The sequence below is a fragment of the Coregonus clupeaformis genome, unplaced genomic scaffold (assembly GCF_020615455.1).
Source record: "Coregonus clupeaformis isolate EN_2021a unplaced genomic scaffold, ASM2061545v1 scaf0007, whole genome shotgun sequence".
NCBI classification, from domain to species: Eukaryota; Metazoa; Chordata; class Actinopteri; order Salmoniformes; family Salmonidae; genus Coregonus; species Coregonus clupeaformis.
Window position 1 is genome coordinate 1,352,177 of NW_025533462.1, and position 13,040 is coordinate 1,365,216.

Consider the following 13,040-nt stretch of genomic DNA (forward strand, 5'->3'; position numbering starts at 1 on the left):
TAACACATGCTTCATTCTTCAATCATACCTGTATTGCAGATAGCTGAGAAAATGCCTTTTTAAAAGGAAGATTGAAGCCTGTGGAAGTCAGCAGACAATTACAGGATTCTATAAAGGCCCAGTGCGGTCAAAATTAAGTTTTTCCTGTGTTTTTATCATATTGTACAACAGCTGATGAACCTACTTACACTGTAAAAGTGTGAACATTTGATCTGTGTTATTTCCTGATAGTTGCTGGTTGAAAATACAATCTAGCATTAGGATGTACCAGAGGCCACCTAAATAAAGCTTGTTCAGCAAAAAGGTCTTAATCCTGACTGGCTACTTTTTCTATTTGTCTGGCTACTCCATGTGCTTGTGGAAAACATTGTCTATGCATGCCTAAATACCAAGAAGTACTACTGGTGTGCGTTTAATATGTGCATATCTAAATGAGTGTATGCATTGTACATAAAGTTTCTGTATCTGGCAGATAGTGAAAAGCTAATATACTCACTTGGTAAAGGCTTGACTCTCTTGTAGATGCCAAAGTTGATGAGGCCGTGTCTCTCCAGGTAACTGTGTATCCTGTGCACCAGCACTGTATCACTGTTGTACGGCGCTTCGAGTTGCTGTGCTGTGGCTTCGAAGGTCAGCTGGATTTTCGGGTTATCGAGCCAAAGTTGGAGCTAGAACGGAGAATTCGCCACAACTTCAGACCAAAGTCCAAAATGTACAATACTCTCCAGAAAGAAGCAAATCGTATTAATGAAGTGTGTGTGTGCATTCTCACCGTGCGGTTGCGGATGTACAGGAACACCTTCTGTGTCTGCTGGGGCCCGCTGATGATGTCCGGGAAGCAGGCGGCCTCCTGGGAGGTCATGCGGTCGTGTGGGAGGCGGCTCTGGAACGCAGCTCCCTCCACGCCTGGAAAACCACAAACACACCACCCTCACCACCTGCCCTGACACATACACACACACCTTTCGCTGCCCAATGTAACATTCACGCTCGCAGACACACACTTTCGCAAAGTCCGACTCACACTCACCAGAAGGCTCCTCAGGCTCGCTGTCCGGCTCCTCCTCCACGGGAGGCGCCGGCGGCGGGATCACCTGCTTTCGCTCTTTCTCCGCCTTGGCATTGCGCTCCTCCTCCGAGTAGTATTCGTCCTCAGACAGATTGGCCAGGCTTTCGTCCATCTCGCGGTACTCCACCTGCAACAAGGGGCACAATAAACGCTCCATTAAAACCATGTTCCGGCTCACCTGAGATGAGGTCAAAGGTCAAGCTCCCTGTGCTCCTCTGGTGTTGTTCACCACTAATTAAATGGCCATACCAAGATTACTGTATTCTTAATAGTCATTCAATGTGCTCCTGGTCTAGGGCTGGTGGGGGCACGTGCTTGTAGTGACTTCCTCTATTTCTCTCTAAGATAGGGGGGACAGGAGTAATAGGTTTTTTACTTTTGATCGCTTGCGGCGGCTTGTCCTGCGGCCCTCAGCCGTGTCCGGGTCAACGCCTCCGGGGCCGGGAGGGTGGAGCAGAGGGGGTCCGCCAGGCTCCCCGCTTGGGGAGGCCCGCTCTTTCTTTTTTATCTCCATGGGGCCTGGTGCCGAAGCAGGGGCCCCAGCCTGGGCAGTAGCCTGAGCTTCAGGGGCCCGCTCAGCTCCCCCTGCCGCCGAGGAGGAGGAAGATGCGGAGGAAGAGGTGCCTGCATCCGACTTCTTACTCGACAGCATAATGGAGGAAGACAGAGGCCTCTCCTGGAAAGAGAGACCACAAAAATAGGCATGAGCCAAATCCATTCGCAGCTCTAGAGTTTCAGCTGGTGATGTGATACTCTAGGATGGCCAGTGTTGAAGTTTTTCCACAACGATGGTCCATTGTGGTGTGATGGAAAATAATAAACGGCTATGAAGTTGCATATTAGCAACATTTCTGCATTTCGCAAATGAAAATGACGATGAATTGCTGTTAATGGATTTATTTTTACAATGGCCAGGCAAAAAGATCACCAATATAGCTAAGAAACACAACTAGAATATTGAGATCATTTTGTTGTTCAGATCAATTTTGTAGTTTACCAACTCAACTAACATTTCCTGGTCACACTGAATGTTTTTTGTTGTGATTTTTTATGTTTCATAATTTTCTTTGTCTGATTAATGCATTCATGTTCTCACTTTCTATATGGATAATAACAATATCATGATGGAAAAATATGGAAAAGAGTTCTGAACAACTCCATAACAGCTAGCTAAATACATTTCTATAATTTTTATTGTTGGGGCTTTAAATGCACCTGCCAGTCACGGGAATTGTAGCGTGCCTAAGAAGTGCACTATTAGCTAGATGCGTTGACAGATGTGCATGATGACAAATGTAAGAGGACGCCACAATAACCTTGTCTTGTTTTAACCATTTCTCCGGGCACCTGGTAATATCCATTCAAACACTAAGAAATAAAGACAGAATCAGAAATATGGTCATGAACAACTGCAACTGAGAAATAGTTAGTTAAGTCCACCTAGCCAGGCCGAAAGCCAATCAGTCCTGGGCCCGGTTTCCCAAAAGCATCTTAAGGCTAAATTAATCGTTAAAAGGCTCTAGCTAACGATTAACTTAGCCTTAATAACTTAAGATCTCCAGGTGTATTAGCTAGCTAGGAATTAGCTAGCTATTACTAGGTAGCTAACTACTTAATTTATTGTAATTGTATTTTAAACATGCAGAGAAAAACAACCGTTGGTACTAGTAGTTAGGCCAGATAGCTATCCAACATTACTTGGTTCGTATCAATCGCCTTTTTCGATGGTTTCGTAACCAAGAAAACATGTCGGACAATCGGACTGCAGCCGCCAGTCAGTCGAGCTAGCTAACAAGCCATCTGCCTGGTGTGCAGCCATCTGCCTGGCTAAAACTAGCCATCTGCTAGAAAAGCAGCAGATGCTGGCTAAATAGTATTAATCTGCTTTATGAAGCTATAGCTAAGTAGCTACATAAATCATGCTGCTAATGTTAGCTAGCTAGCCATCTGCCTGGCTAAATCATGCTGATAATGTTAGCTAGCTAGCCATCTTATAAAACCCCAGTCTGACATTATTACAACATAGCTAGCTAGCTTCTCTGACTTAACAAGGTCGATTTAACGCGTAATGTGCATGTTGTACTGTCCTCACCGGATTCACAAACTAATCAATTTAGTTAGATAGCTAACTAGTTAGCTAACGTTAGCAGGCTAACAATGAGTCTCAGCAGATGAAGTGTCTGTGTGTGCTAGTTAGCTAACGATAGCAACTAGCTAACGTTACCCGTGTCAGTGAAAACACTGCACTCCAATTACGTGTTAGTAACTTAGCTACGCTATAAAATAATATCGCATTTCAGTATTCAGGCAATACTGGGGCCGTGAGATGAAAAATAAAACATAACTAGCTATATGCATAATATGATATTTTTACCTCTAGATCTTCGTAATTTGTCAACACAAAGGCAACTCGTCCTCTCGTTGAATTATATGACCCGCCCCTCACTATCATCCTATTGGTTAAGGAGGAGAACGTCGATACGCTCGTGAACACAATGATTGGTTATGGGTATTGTCAATCACCAAGGAAGAGGCGATTTTTTTTCAATGACGCTGATGGTTACAACAAAGATTTATTGCATTTTCTGTAGGCTACTCATGTATTTGTTTTCAGAGTTAATTAAATGTATGAATGAATTGAAGTCCGTGTAATTTCCCTAGAGAAAGAAACCCACACTATGTGCACATAGGGTAGGTCACCAACAAAAAATAGACAATGGAGCAAATGCATCCCTTTTAGTATCACTTGATCTGTGCTGCTCAAGCAAAACCATTCCATGAAATCATTACTCAAGCTATTTTTAGTTTTTTTGTTTATTTCACCTTTATTTAACCAGGTAAGCCAGTTGAGAACAAGTTCTCATTTACAACTGCGACCTGGCCAAGATATCTGTAGCTCAATTGGTAGAGCACGGCGCTTGTAACGCCAGGGTAGTTGGTTCGATCCCCGGGACCACCCATACGTTAAAAATGTTATGCACATATGACTGTAAGTCGCTTTGGATAAAAGCGTCTGCTAAATGGCATATTATTATTATTATTAAAGCAAAGCACTGCGATAAAAACAACAACACAGTTACATATGGAATAAACAAAAACAAAACGTACAGTCAATAACACAATAGAAAATCTATATACAGTGTGTGCAAATGTAGTAAGTTATGGAGGTAAGGCAATAAATAGGCCATAGTGCAAAATAATTAGAATTTAGTATTAACACTGGAGTGATAGATGATGATGTGCAAATAGAGATACTGGGGTGCAAATGAGCAAAATAAATAACAATGTAAATAACAATATGGGGATGAGGTAGTTGGGTGGGCTCATTACAGATGGGCTGTGTACAGGTGCAGTGATTGGTAAGCTGCTCTGACAACTGATGCTTAAAGTTAGTGAGGGAGATAAGTGTCTACAGCTTCAGAGATTTTTGCAGTTCGTTCCAGTCATTTGCAGCAGAGAACTGGAAGGAATGGCTAGAGGCCAATTGTAAAGTCTGCTATGATAACAAAACGTCAATTATAATTATAGTTAGGTGTCCTTATTTTTTGCCATGACAAGACGGTGTAAGTCATATGTCTTAGGCTACTGTGGTTGAATTCTCACCATAGAATTGGGCCTAACGTTACATATTGGAGATAAGTGAGGTATTGCAACGCCAGGGTTGTGGGTTCGATTCCCACAGGGGGGCCAGTATGAAAAATAAATATATATATATATATATATATATATATATGCACTCACTAACTGTAAGTCGCTCTGGATAAGAGTGTCTACTAAAAATGTAAAGTGCTTTTTAATTGAAAAAATGAACAACACAATACACAAATCAGGCAAGATAAAATTACAAAAAACGACAGCCTACACAAAAATAACATAAATAAAATAATGCATAAAAAATGGCATTATAATATTCGACAGCACATATACTTTTTCTGTAACATTGCCTATGTAACTTGAAGGAATTTATATGTATAGTGCTTTTCACGACTTGTGGAGGACAAATGACGTCATTGTGAGGAACACCATTGGCAGGAAGAGAAGAGAGAGAAAAGGAAGGAACAGTCAGTCAGGTAAAGGTGTTGGCGGCAGGCAGCGCCCAGTCTATTGTCTATCTACGCTGCCTATTGTGAATATCCCTCAACCGAATCTGGAAAAAAAGACACCGATTTTTCTTCTTCGTTAAAACGGGTAAGTACGCTAGTTTACAATTATTTACTTTCCAACTTCTCAGAGTGAAGAAGGCGACAGGCACGCGGAAATATTTAAAATGTTCTTCTGGCAGTGGAGTATGCCGTGTTTGCCAAATGCTAGTCAATAACTTACCTAATAAATCAGACCGTGATACCACAATCGGAATCGAAAGGGGGTCACCTAACCTGTATTTCAGTTAACAAAATAAGAAATGCTCTCATTTTTACCACAATCGTCCCTTTGAAAAGACAAATAGTATTCATAAATGCAATCATTCAGTCATCCATACACCATTTCTCCACATTAAAAGTAAAACAAAAATACAGTTGACATAAACATAACAATGCTCATTATTTCTAGCAGCTGTTTGAGGCAAAAAATCATACTATTTGGGATTATTTAAAAACCCAATATCAAAGAAACTGTACTGGTATTTAAAGGTAGACAAATTGGAACTCGGGGGGGAAAAAAACGAGCTCCTAATCGGAAATATCTTTTTTTATGGTCATCCATGTCGAGAACTTGAGCCTCTTTCTAGAGCTCTGACTTTCCGACCTGAAGAACACTGACTTCATAATTTTTTTTTAGTTCCCAGTTGTCTTGAAAGCACCATCAATTTCACAACAACTAAAGGCTTCCCGTCAGTGGCGGCCACTGATTGGCTGAATATTCGGGGGCGCAAGGTGGTTGGAGTTGTCATTAAAGCTGGATGACAGAAATGTAACCAACAGTATAAATACACCTATTTCACTTTTGCATTTCAAAAGCCGAATGACCACTGCTGCACATGCTGCCTCTGTTTTGAACAGATTAGATTATACCAAAGATGGTACAGTATCAGTTTATGACTTTCACGATTTTGGAGTAATAACATGTTCAACTACTTAAGACATTGGCTCGAATCTAGGTTGTGCATTTTTAGATTTAGAGAAAATTAACTAAGGAAGAATTGTTCACTTCTCTCATTGACTTCTCAAACGCAAGCGTTCCCGGAAGTCTCGCGATGTTCCGCCTCTGGGTTTAGAAACTCTGATTATACTATTTAGAATGAGCAGCCAGCTTACAAATGAACGAGTGCACCAGGAAAAATGCAACAAGCAGCATACAGATGCAATAAGTGAAAACACATGATCTAACTGGGGATAGCTTGCTAACATGATGTCACAAAGCATGGTGCGCTAGTCAGTTAACTTTCATTCTGAAAGAACTGAATAGTTAGTCCGATATTAGTATAGAAAGACTTGAAATTGGCATGGGACCTAACTAGCTAGCAAGTTACCAGCTAGCTAGTTAGCTGCTTATCGAAGGTAAATAAGTGGTTAATTTGACCAAAAGATCGACAAAACTATTTCTCAATGATTCTCAATTACTGTAGCTGGCTAATTAATTTGATCATGCTTTGTGATACACCCATTTTTATGCTGTTTTAGTGTATACAACATGTCGCCCTGTCAGTAGAACCTGATGATGAAAAACATGGGGGGGAACAATTGGCCATGCTTTTTTGTCCTACCAGATCTGCGATGAGAAGGTCCAGGTCCCTGGCAGTCACTGAGGAGCAGAGTGGGAACTGAACAGCTTGTTTTGAAACATATTTTTGAAATGTACACATTTACCGGGCTTTTGAGCATTTAAAGCATAATCTGTGAATTATATAATATTGTTTAAAAAATATATATAGTAACTTATTTTTTTTTTACCAATCACAAGTGGGCCGCAGCCCCTAATGCCCTAATGGGCGGGCCGCCGCTGTATCCCAATCTGAAACAGTTCGGAACATATATTATGACTACATTTAGTGACATTTTTCTTCGTTTTGGTCATTTTTTGGGCTGTTCGGCAATCCGAAGTTCGTAGCCGAAGTCTACGCCCCTTCATCGGTCATCAGTAGGGATTCTTCAATTAAGTGTTTGTCATTCAAGGAGGATGACTCGTTTTCATGCACATTTTCATTGAGAAATACTGCACCAAACATCTTAGTTAGATGTAAAATTGCACGACTAAGATATCCTCTGCAAAAACGTCGAAATTAATGACAGATTTTTCCCCAGACACCAGTCGTGGGGTCAATACCAAGTGCATTTGACTGCTTGGCATATTGTTTAGCCAGTAATTTATGTGAACTGATGTACATGTATTGTCTAATCCTTTTCTGTACAGTGAGTGTGTTGTCCTTCATGTGATTGAATCAAATTCTGCTTACTGACAATAGCAATATAAAGGTTGAGAATTAAATAAATAAATACACTGGAGACTGTAGTGAAGCTGACATGCAATCAATTACCATACAGTAATAATCTTTGGACTCCATTTAATCACAATCTGTTACAATTCCATGTTGCACAATCACAAATAATAATGAGGAAGGTACAAGGGCACGAAGTAATGGCAACAACAGAGAATATGCTGAAAAAACACCTATGTTCTCATTCTAGTAGCCTATGCACTCACTACCTGGTTATGATCAACATGGCCCAAGGAATTAATATGCTGATAAGGAAATTAGATACCAGCACAAGCTCTAACATTTACAAGACTTGTTGATCATGTTCAGCTTCGTGTTGTCATCGGCAACAACAAAGGCGAATGCCATGTCTGCCATAGTCGCGTTTCCTAGAAACGGCAGAAGTTGACTGACTTGCTGTCGGTGCATATGTACCTCCCCTGACTTTACTCGTCGACGTCCGTCTACAGTCGACTACTTTGAGTTTACCACTCAAACGCGCCCAACCTGTGCTGCTCCTGGCAATGTCATTTCGCTGAGTCTACCTTTTAACTTTACGGTTGTTTTACTTATTTTGCCGAAGGTTTATCTTAATTGGATTATTCATATTTGGGGGGGGGATTGACCAAGAAATGTGTAATATAAACCCACTTATCTCTGATTTTCGAGTCATTTATATGATATGGTTAATCTGTGTTTTGTGCAATCATGTGACAGTAAGATTGTATCCTTATATCCAGAAATGAGAATTACACAAATGAAATAAATTGTCTGAGGATGGTGCTGGAACATCTGACATAAAAAGGGGACAGTTTGATGAAAAAACTAAGTAAAGTTACAAATCCAGGCATGTCCCATGATTGCGCAAAACACAGGGCCCTAATCATGTCAGTGCAACCGCATTGTATTGTTTTAATTTTTTCTTTAGGAATTCCTGCATGGAAAAACTCTGATATGCCTACATATGTTGCAGGGCTGGGTCAATTCAAATTCAAGGCAGTCAATTCAGGAAGTAAACTTAAAAAACAATTCAAAATGTGAAATGCATCTATTTTCAATGACTTCTCAATAAACTGAGGAGTAGAAGCTATAGTATTTATTTCAAACGTTTTTGAATATTTCACTTAAATCACTTCCTGAATTGATTGCCTTTCATTGTAATTGACCCCAGCCCTGATCTGCTGGTCCACAGCTCTCCTGGATTAAAACAAGTCCTTCCTTATTCTCTCTTACTAACAGAATCATGATGAAAGAAGAGCTAGAAACGGCCAACCGGCCAGACAACACAGCCTTCACACAGCAGAGGCTCCCTGCTTGGCAGCCCATGCTGTCGGCTGGTATCGTCATCCCTGGGTTTGTGCTCATCGGCCTGGCATTCATTGGCATAGGTGTTGCCCTCTTCATCGCCTCCCAGAACATCACAGTGCTGGAGGTAAGAGCATAACTGGTCAAAAGTGACTCCTAGTTTCAGGACTTACGATACCTTTATTTACCATTTGCATAACAATTTATATTGGCCAGTTGTATGTTCTCAATTTAGTTATGAAGTTCATCAACGTACCCTCAGAGTAGCTCTATTTTTACTAGTTCAAATTAGACACAGCCTGTAACTCTCTTTAGTTACTCGTGTACATCTTCTACTTGAATGTTACTCTTGCTATCTGTTCAAGCTCGTTTACTAGCTAATTCGGTCTTGGCAGGATGAAGGTGATAGTATCTGGCACACAACACAATGGAGGTGTGAGCTGTGGTTGTATGGTGATAGGTGCTGATCAATATTTGATGCAAGGCTTCATGTTGACACAGAGGGATTACACCGGAGTAGAGACCGTCTCGGACTGCTACAAGTGCTCTAACCCCAGCGTCAAGAACTGTACGTGCAAACTGGATTTCTCCCTCTCCAATCTGTTTGAGGTAATGCGCCATCGGTACTCTCCTTCGCTTATTTAAAGTTATCACAGTAATGTGAGGTCTGCTCATTACATGTAGTACAGAGCTGGTTCTAACAAACTCTTTGTTCTTCAGGGTCCTGTGTTTTTCTACTATGGTCTGTCCAACTACTTTCAGAGCCAACGTGCATATGGGGCTTCAAAAGATGAATACCAGCTCTCAGGAGATCTTGACTACTTCAAGGTGAGAAGATATGTGAATGTGTGGCAAATTATCTAAGAACAGCCTCAAATGTTGTGACGGACAGCTATCACCAACTGTTTTCCCCTCTTTCTTGCAGACACCTAATTCTGCATGCTCTCCCTATCAGTATGATGCCAACAACAACCCAATTGTGCCCTGTGGATCATTAGCAAACAGCATGTTCAATGGTACAAGGCCCATAATTCATTAATCGTAACTCTAGTAGAACGTTTTGTAACACGCTACACTTGGGGTAAATGTTCTGTTCAACGTTGTCCAATAATTACATCTCTGCATTGTTTTTTTGAAAGACACCTTTAAGCTCTATCAGATGGTCAATGGGACCAAGAAGCTTGTTCCCTTTGATGGAAAAGGAATAGCATGGTGGACTGACTACAACATCAAATACAGGAACCCATCTGTTACCCCTCTAAAGAACGCATTCAATGGTAATAATTTCAATCCAGAGACCATGACATTAATGTATACGGTGACATCCTAATTTGAGATGCCTAATCATTAATACCCTACATCCACATGTCTTAACACACTGACCTAGAAGTTGGATGTTACATTGACTTTCATTTGCTTTCCTCACGTAGGTACTGTGAAGCCACCCTTTTGGTCCAAGCCGGCCTATGAGCTGGACACCTCTGACCCATCCAACAACGGCTTTGTGAACCAGGACTTCCTGGTGTGGATGAGAAGGGCTGCCCTGCCAGACTTCAGGAAGCTGTATCGACGAATCACAGAGGGCGACTACGCCAGTGGCCTACCTGCAGGGAACTACTCCCTTGAAATCGCCTACAGTATCCTTCATTACAATATGTATAGGTCTATGGAAATGTCAATAAGTCAGTGGGCGTGTGTGAAGGGGCGCAGGCTTAAGTCCTTATGAAGCGTGGGTTCGATTCCCACAGGAGGCCAGTATGAAAACAAGAAATTGTATACACTCACTAACTCTGGATAAGAGCGTCTGCTAAATGACTAAAATGTAATGTTCTGTTATTATGTACGGAATGACAGATGATTCAAACATTACAATGTCATGTTATGTAATTCAATGATCACTCCCGTAAATTCATAAGCGCTTATTTCATTCTAATCCAATTGTCATTTCCACTCACTCATTCATCAGAGAGAACATTAACTGCATTTTGATGCTATTACTCCAGCTAAATACAGACAACTGTAATAATGTGTTTTTTACTCTGCTCGGAGTGACTTGTATTCCACTCCCATGGGGCTAGTGTCTCGTGTTACAACAGTTTATTGCTCAATGGTTTACCCCTGCATTTCAGCTCAACTGGTCTTACCAGTTAGGTGGGACTCTGCTTTTCAAACAGAAGAGAATGGGAGACAATACTACCATGACGTGGTAGTTCTTGGGCCTTGGAAAAAAGCAGATGCTAGGGAAAGAGTACATTTTTCGATGCAAATATTGCCAACGGTGTCTAATTTGTATGGTCACTCTCAAATGACACTCTTCTATGTCCTGTTCGACCTTAACACACTCCTTCTCCAGACTATCCCGTGTTGAGCTTTGGCGGGAGGAAGAAGGTGGTCTTCAGCAACGTGTCCTGGATGGGCGGAAAGAACCAGTTCTTGGGCATCGCATACCTGGTGGTTGGATCTCTGTGTGTTGTCATGTCGATGGTCATGCTCATTGTGTATGCCAAGTTCAAGTTCCCTGAGGATGATAAATGATCGGGCTCCATTTTCTAATGTTGGTGGAAGGTCACTCATATGGATGTGTTCTTAGAGTCCAGTTTCTGACCTGACATTTTAGTGCTCAGTCATTAGCTGGGTAAATTAATCACTTTAAATGACTTGATTATACTGCCATGTCTGTCCAATTTTGCATCTCATTGAGAGAATTATGATTTAGTGGGAGAGTTGATTGAGGGCTCTTTGCATAGTTCATTAAGGATTTTAGTTAAGAGGTGAGTGAGGTCAAGTTGGACATTTTAAAGTCTAAAAGCGGTGTAATTTGATACTAATTGGATACTCTGGGAAAAGCTGCATTTGAATCTTCTTGTATAGTTTTAAGACCTTAGGATGAAAAAGCCATTCATAAAAACCTATTTCTGTTGCATTACATCACATTGGTAACTGCAACTTTTATCATGGGCCATAAAAGCCCAATCTGTTCAAACTGTTTGTTATAGATTTCTGAAAACTAGAGGATAATTTACAAACGTGGAGTGATCGTTCTTTTTTGACAGGACATGTAAGCCATAGAATTGTATTGCCATTCGGTATTGGATAAAAATGTAGAATTGATGTATCTGAAATGTTTTGCTGTAACCATTTATAATGGGAATATGTCTCAGGGCTGTATAGACTGCACATAACTGAACATCCTCTTTTAAAAAATGTTGTTTTTATTGCAGTATGTTTCTTGTAATGGAATTTTGAAATTCATTGATGGTGAATTTTCATTGAAGTTGTTTTAATAAATGCACAACTTGAGGAATGAACTGATAGCTCTCTGCCATCCCTTTTGTTGAGTTGATATGGAATTGAGGTTGCATCATCAATGATTGTCAAAGAAGGCTCTCCCAGTTCCATGGTTTTGTCACAATTACAGCTCTGACTGGAATGTTGCCAAAGATTCTATGCTCAGTTTTATACATTCTACATTTCTAATGCCTGTGTCAGCTTCACTGTGTGTGGTTTAATCTGGTAAAGATGGCCTTTTCTATATGGCCCTTTTCCAGTCCTCCACCCCCCAAAAATTCAATTTTCCCCAGCCTTCCGGCATGGGCAACGGTTGGAATAGATATAACTCCAGAGGAACTTGCTGCATTTTTCAGACCCAGTGCCAGTGGGATTAGCCTAGTTTTCAGTGCAATAGAACCTGTGCTGCCGTACCTGCTAGTGATCTCCTTGGCATTTTTTGCCTTTAATACTCTTTACAGAATATACAAGAGGAAGCTGATCAAGACATTACTGGTAAGTAACATTATTACCCACTTTCACATCAGGGCAACATTTAGATTTTTGAGAAGCATAACTAGATATGTAAGTCCTCTATATTGGTGCTTGTCGAGGTTTAGTCCCAGGAAAGCTGGTTGTAGGAATATCTGGCCCAAAACACTGAGGAATACTAAGGATTTAACTTATCAAAATGGTGGTAAAAAAAATCATCTCTGAAATGTGTTTTTCCTGCAGAAGAAGTCGGATGTGCATTACACATCCGCCATGCTGTCAGAGCATCTCCAACAACTGAAGGGCGTGGAGGTGAGGCTGCTAGCCCTGGAGAAGAAGCTTCAGGCGATGGATGAGGAACGTAGGAGACTGGGGAAAGCACCTCGAAATAACAGGGGCCGAGAACTAACCCGCTGTGACGCTGTGGAATCTTCCTCATGTTGCTGCTCATCAGGAGAGAGTGAAGACGAGGGCAACCACTCGGCAGCGCTG

At 41.1% G+C, this 13,040-nt stretch overlaps 2 protein-coding genes across 6 annotated transcripts in view; one reads left to right on the top strand and one right to left on the bottom strand.

Moving 5' to 3' along the window:
* Positions 1–3,515, bottom strand: part of LOC121538976 (lysine-specific histone demethylase 1A) — a 41,737-nt gene extending 38,222 nt beyond the window's left edge. Inside the window, exons 1-6 of one of the 5 annotated variants that reach the window (XM_041847137.2) lie at positions 3,444–3,515; positions 2,386–2,437; positions 1,446–1,745; positions 1,031–1,196; positions 773–906; positions 497–668 (exon numbers count right to left, since the gene is read on the bottom strand). In XM_041847137.2, coding sequence (XP_041703071.1) covers positions 497–668; positions 773–906; positions 1,031–1,196; positions 1,446–1,745; positions 2,386–2,430 — 817 coding nt within the window. In that variant the 5' untranslated portion in view covers positions 2,431–2,437; positions 3,444–3,515. Of the gene's footprint in view, positions 1–496; positions 669–772; positions 907–1,024; positions 1,200–1,445; positions 1,746–2,385; positions 2,438–3,443 lie in introns of all 5 variants that reach the window. The other 4 variants (XM_041847135.2, XM_041847136.2, XM_041847134.2 and 1 more) reach the window with 4 other exon arrangements.
* A 1,615-nt stretch (positions 3,516–5,130) lies between these two features.
* Positions 5,131–12,097, top strand: tmem30b (transmembrane protein 30B). Its single transcript, XM_041846888.2, has 8 exons — positions 5,131–5,257; positions 8,724–8,916; positions 9,291–9,398; positions 9,510–9,617; positions 9,715–9,805; positions 9,929–10,066; positions 10,220–10,426; positions 11,143–12,097. The coding sequence occupies exons 2-8, from the start codon at positions 8,728–8,730 to the stop codon at positions 11,322–11,324; spliced, it is 1,023 nt and encodes a 340-aa protein (XP_041702822.1). The 5' UTR covers positions 5,131–5,257; positions 8,724–8,727; the 3' UTR covers positions 11,325–12,097.
* Positions 12,098–13,040: the final 943 nt, after the last annotated feature.

Coding starts and splice junctions, on each gene's coding strand:
- tmem30b (XM_041846888.2), top strand. CDS start 8,728: ATGATGAAAGAAGAGCTAGAAACGGCCAACCGGCCAGACAACACAGCC. Junction 8,917..9,290: donor AGAACATCACAGTGCTGGAG/GTAAGAGCATAA, acceptor ATGTTGACACAG/AGGGATTACACCGGAGTAGA. Junction 10,067..10,219: donor TCTAAAGAACGCATTCAATG/GTAATAATTTCA, acceptor TTCCTCACGTAG/GTACTGTGAAGCCACCCTTT.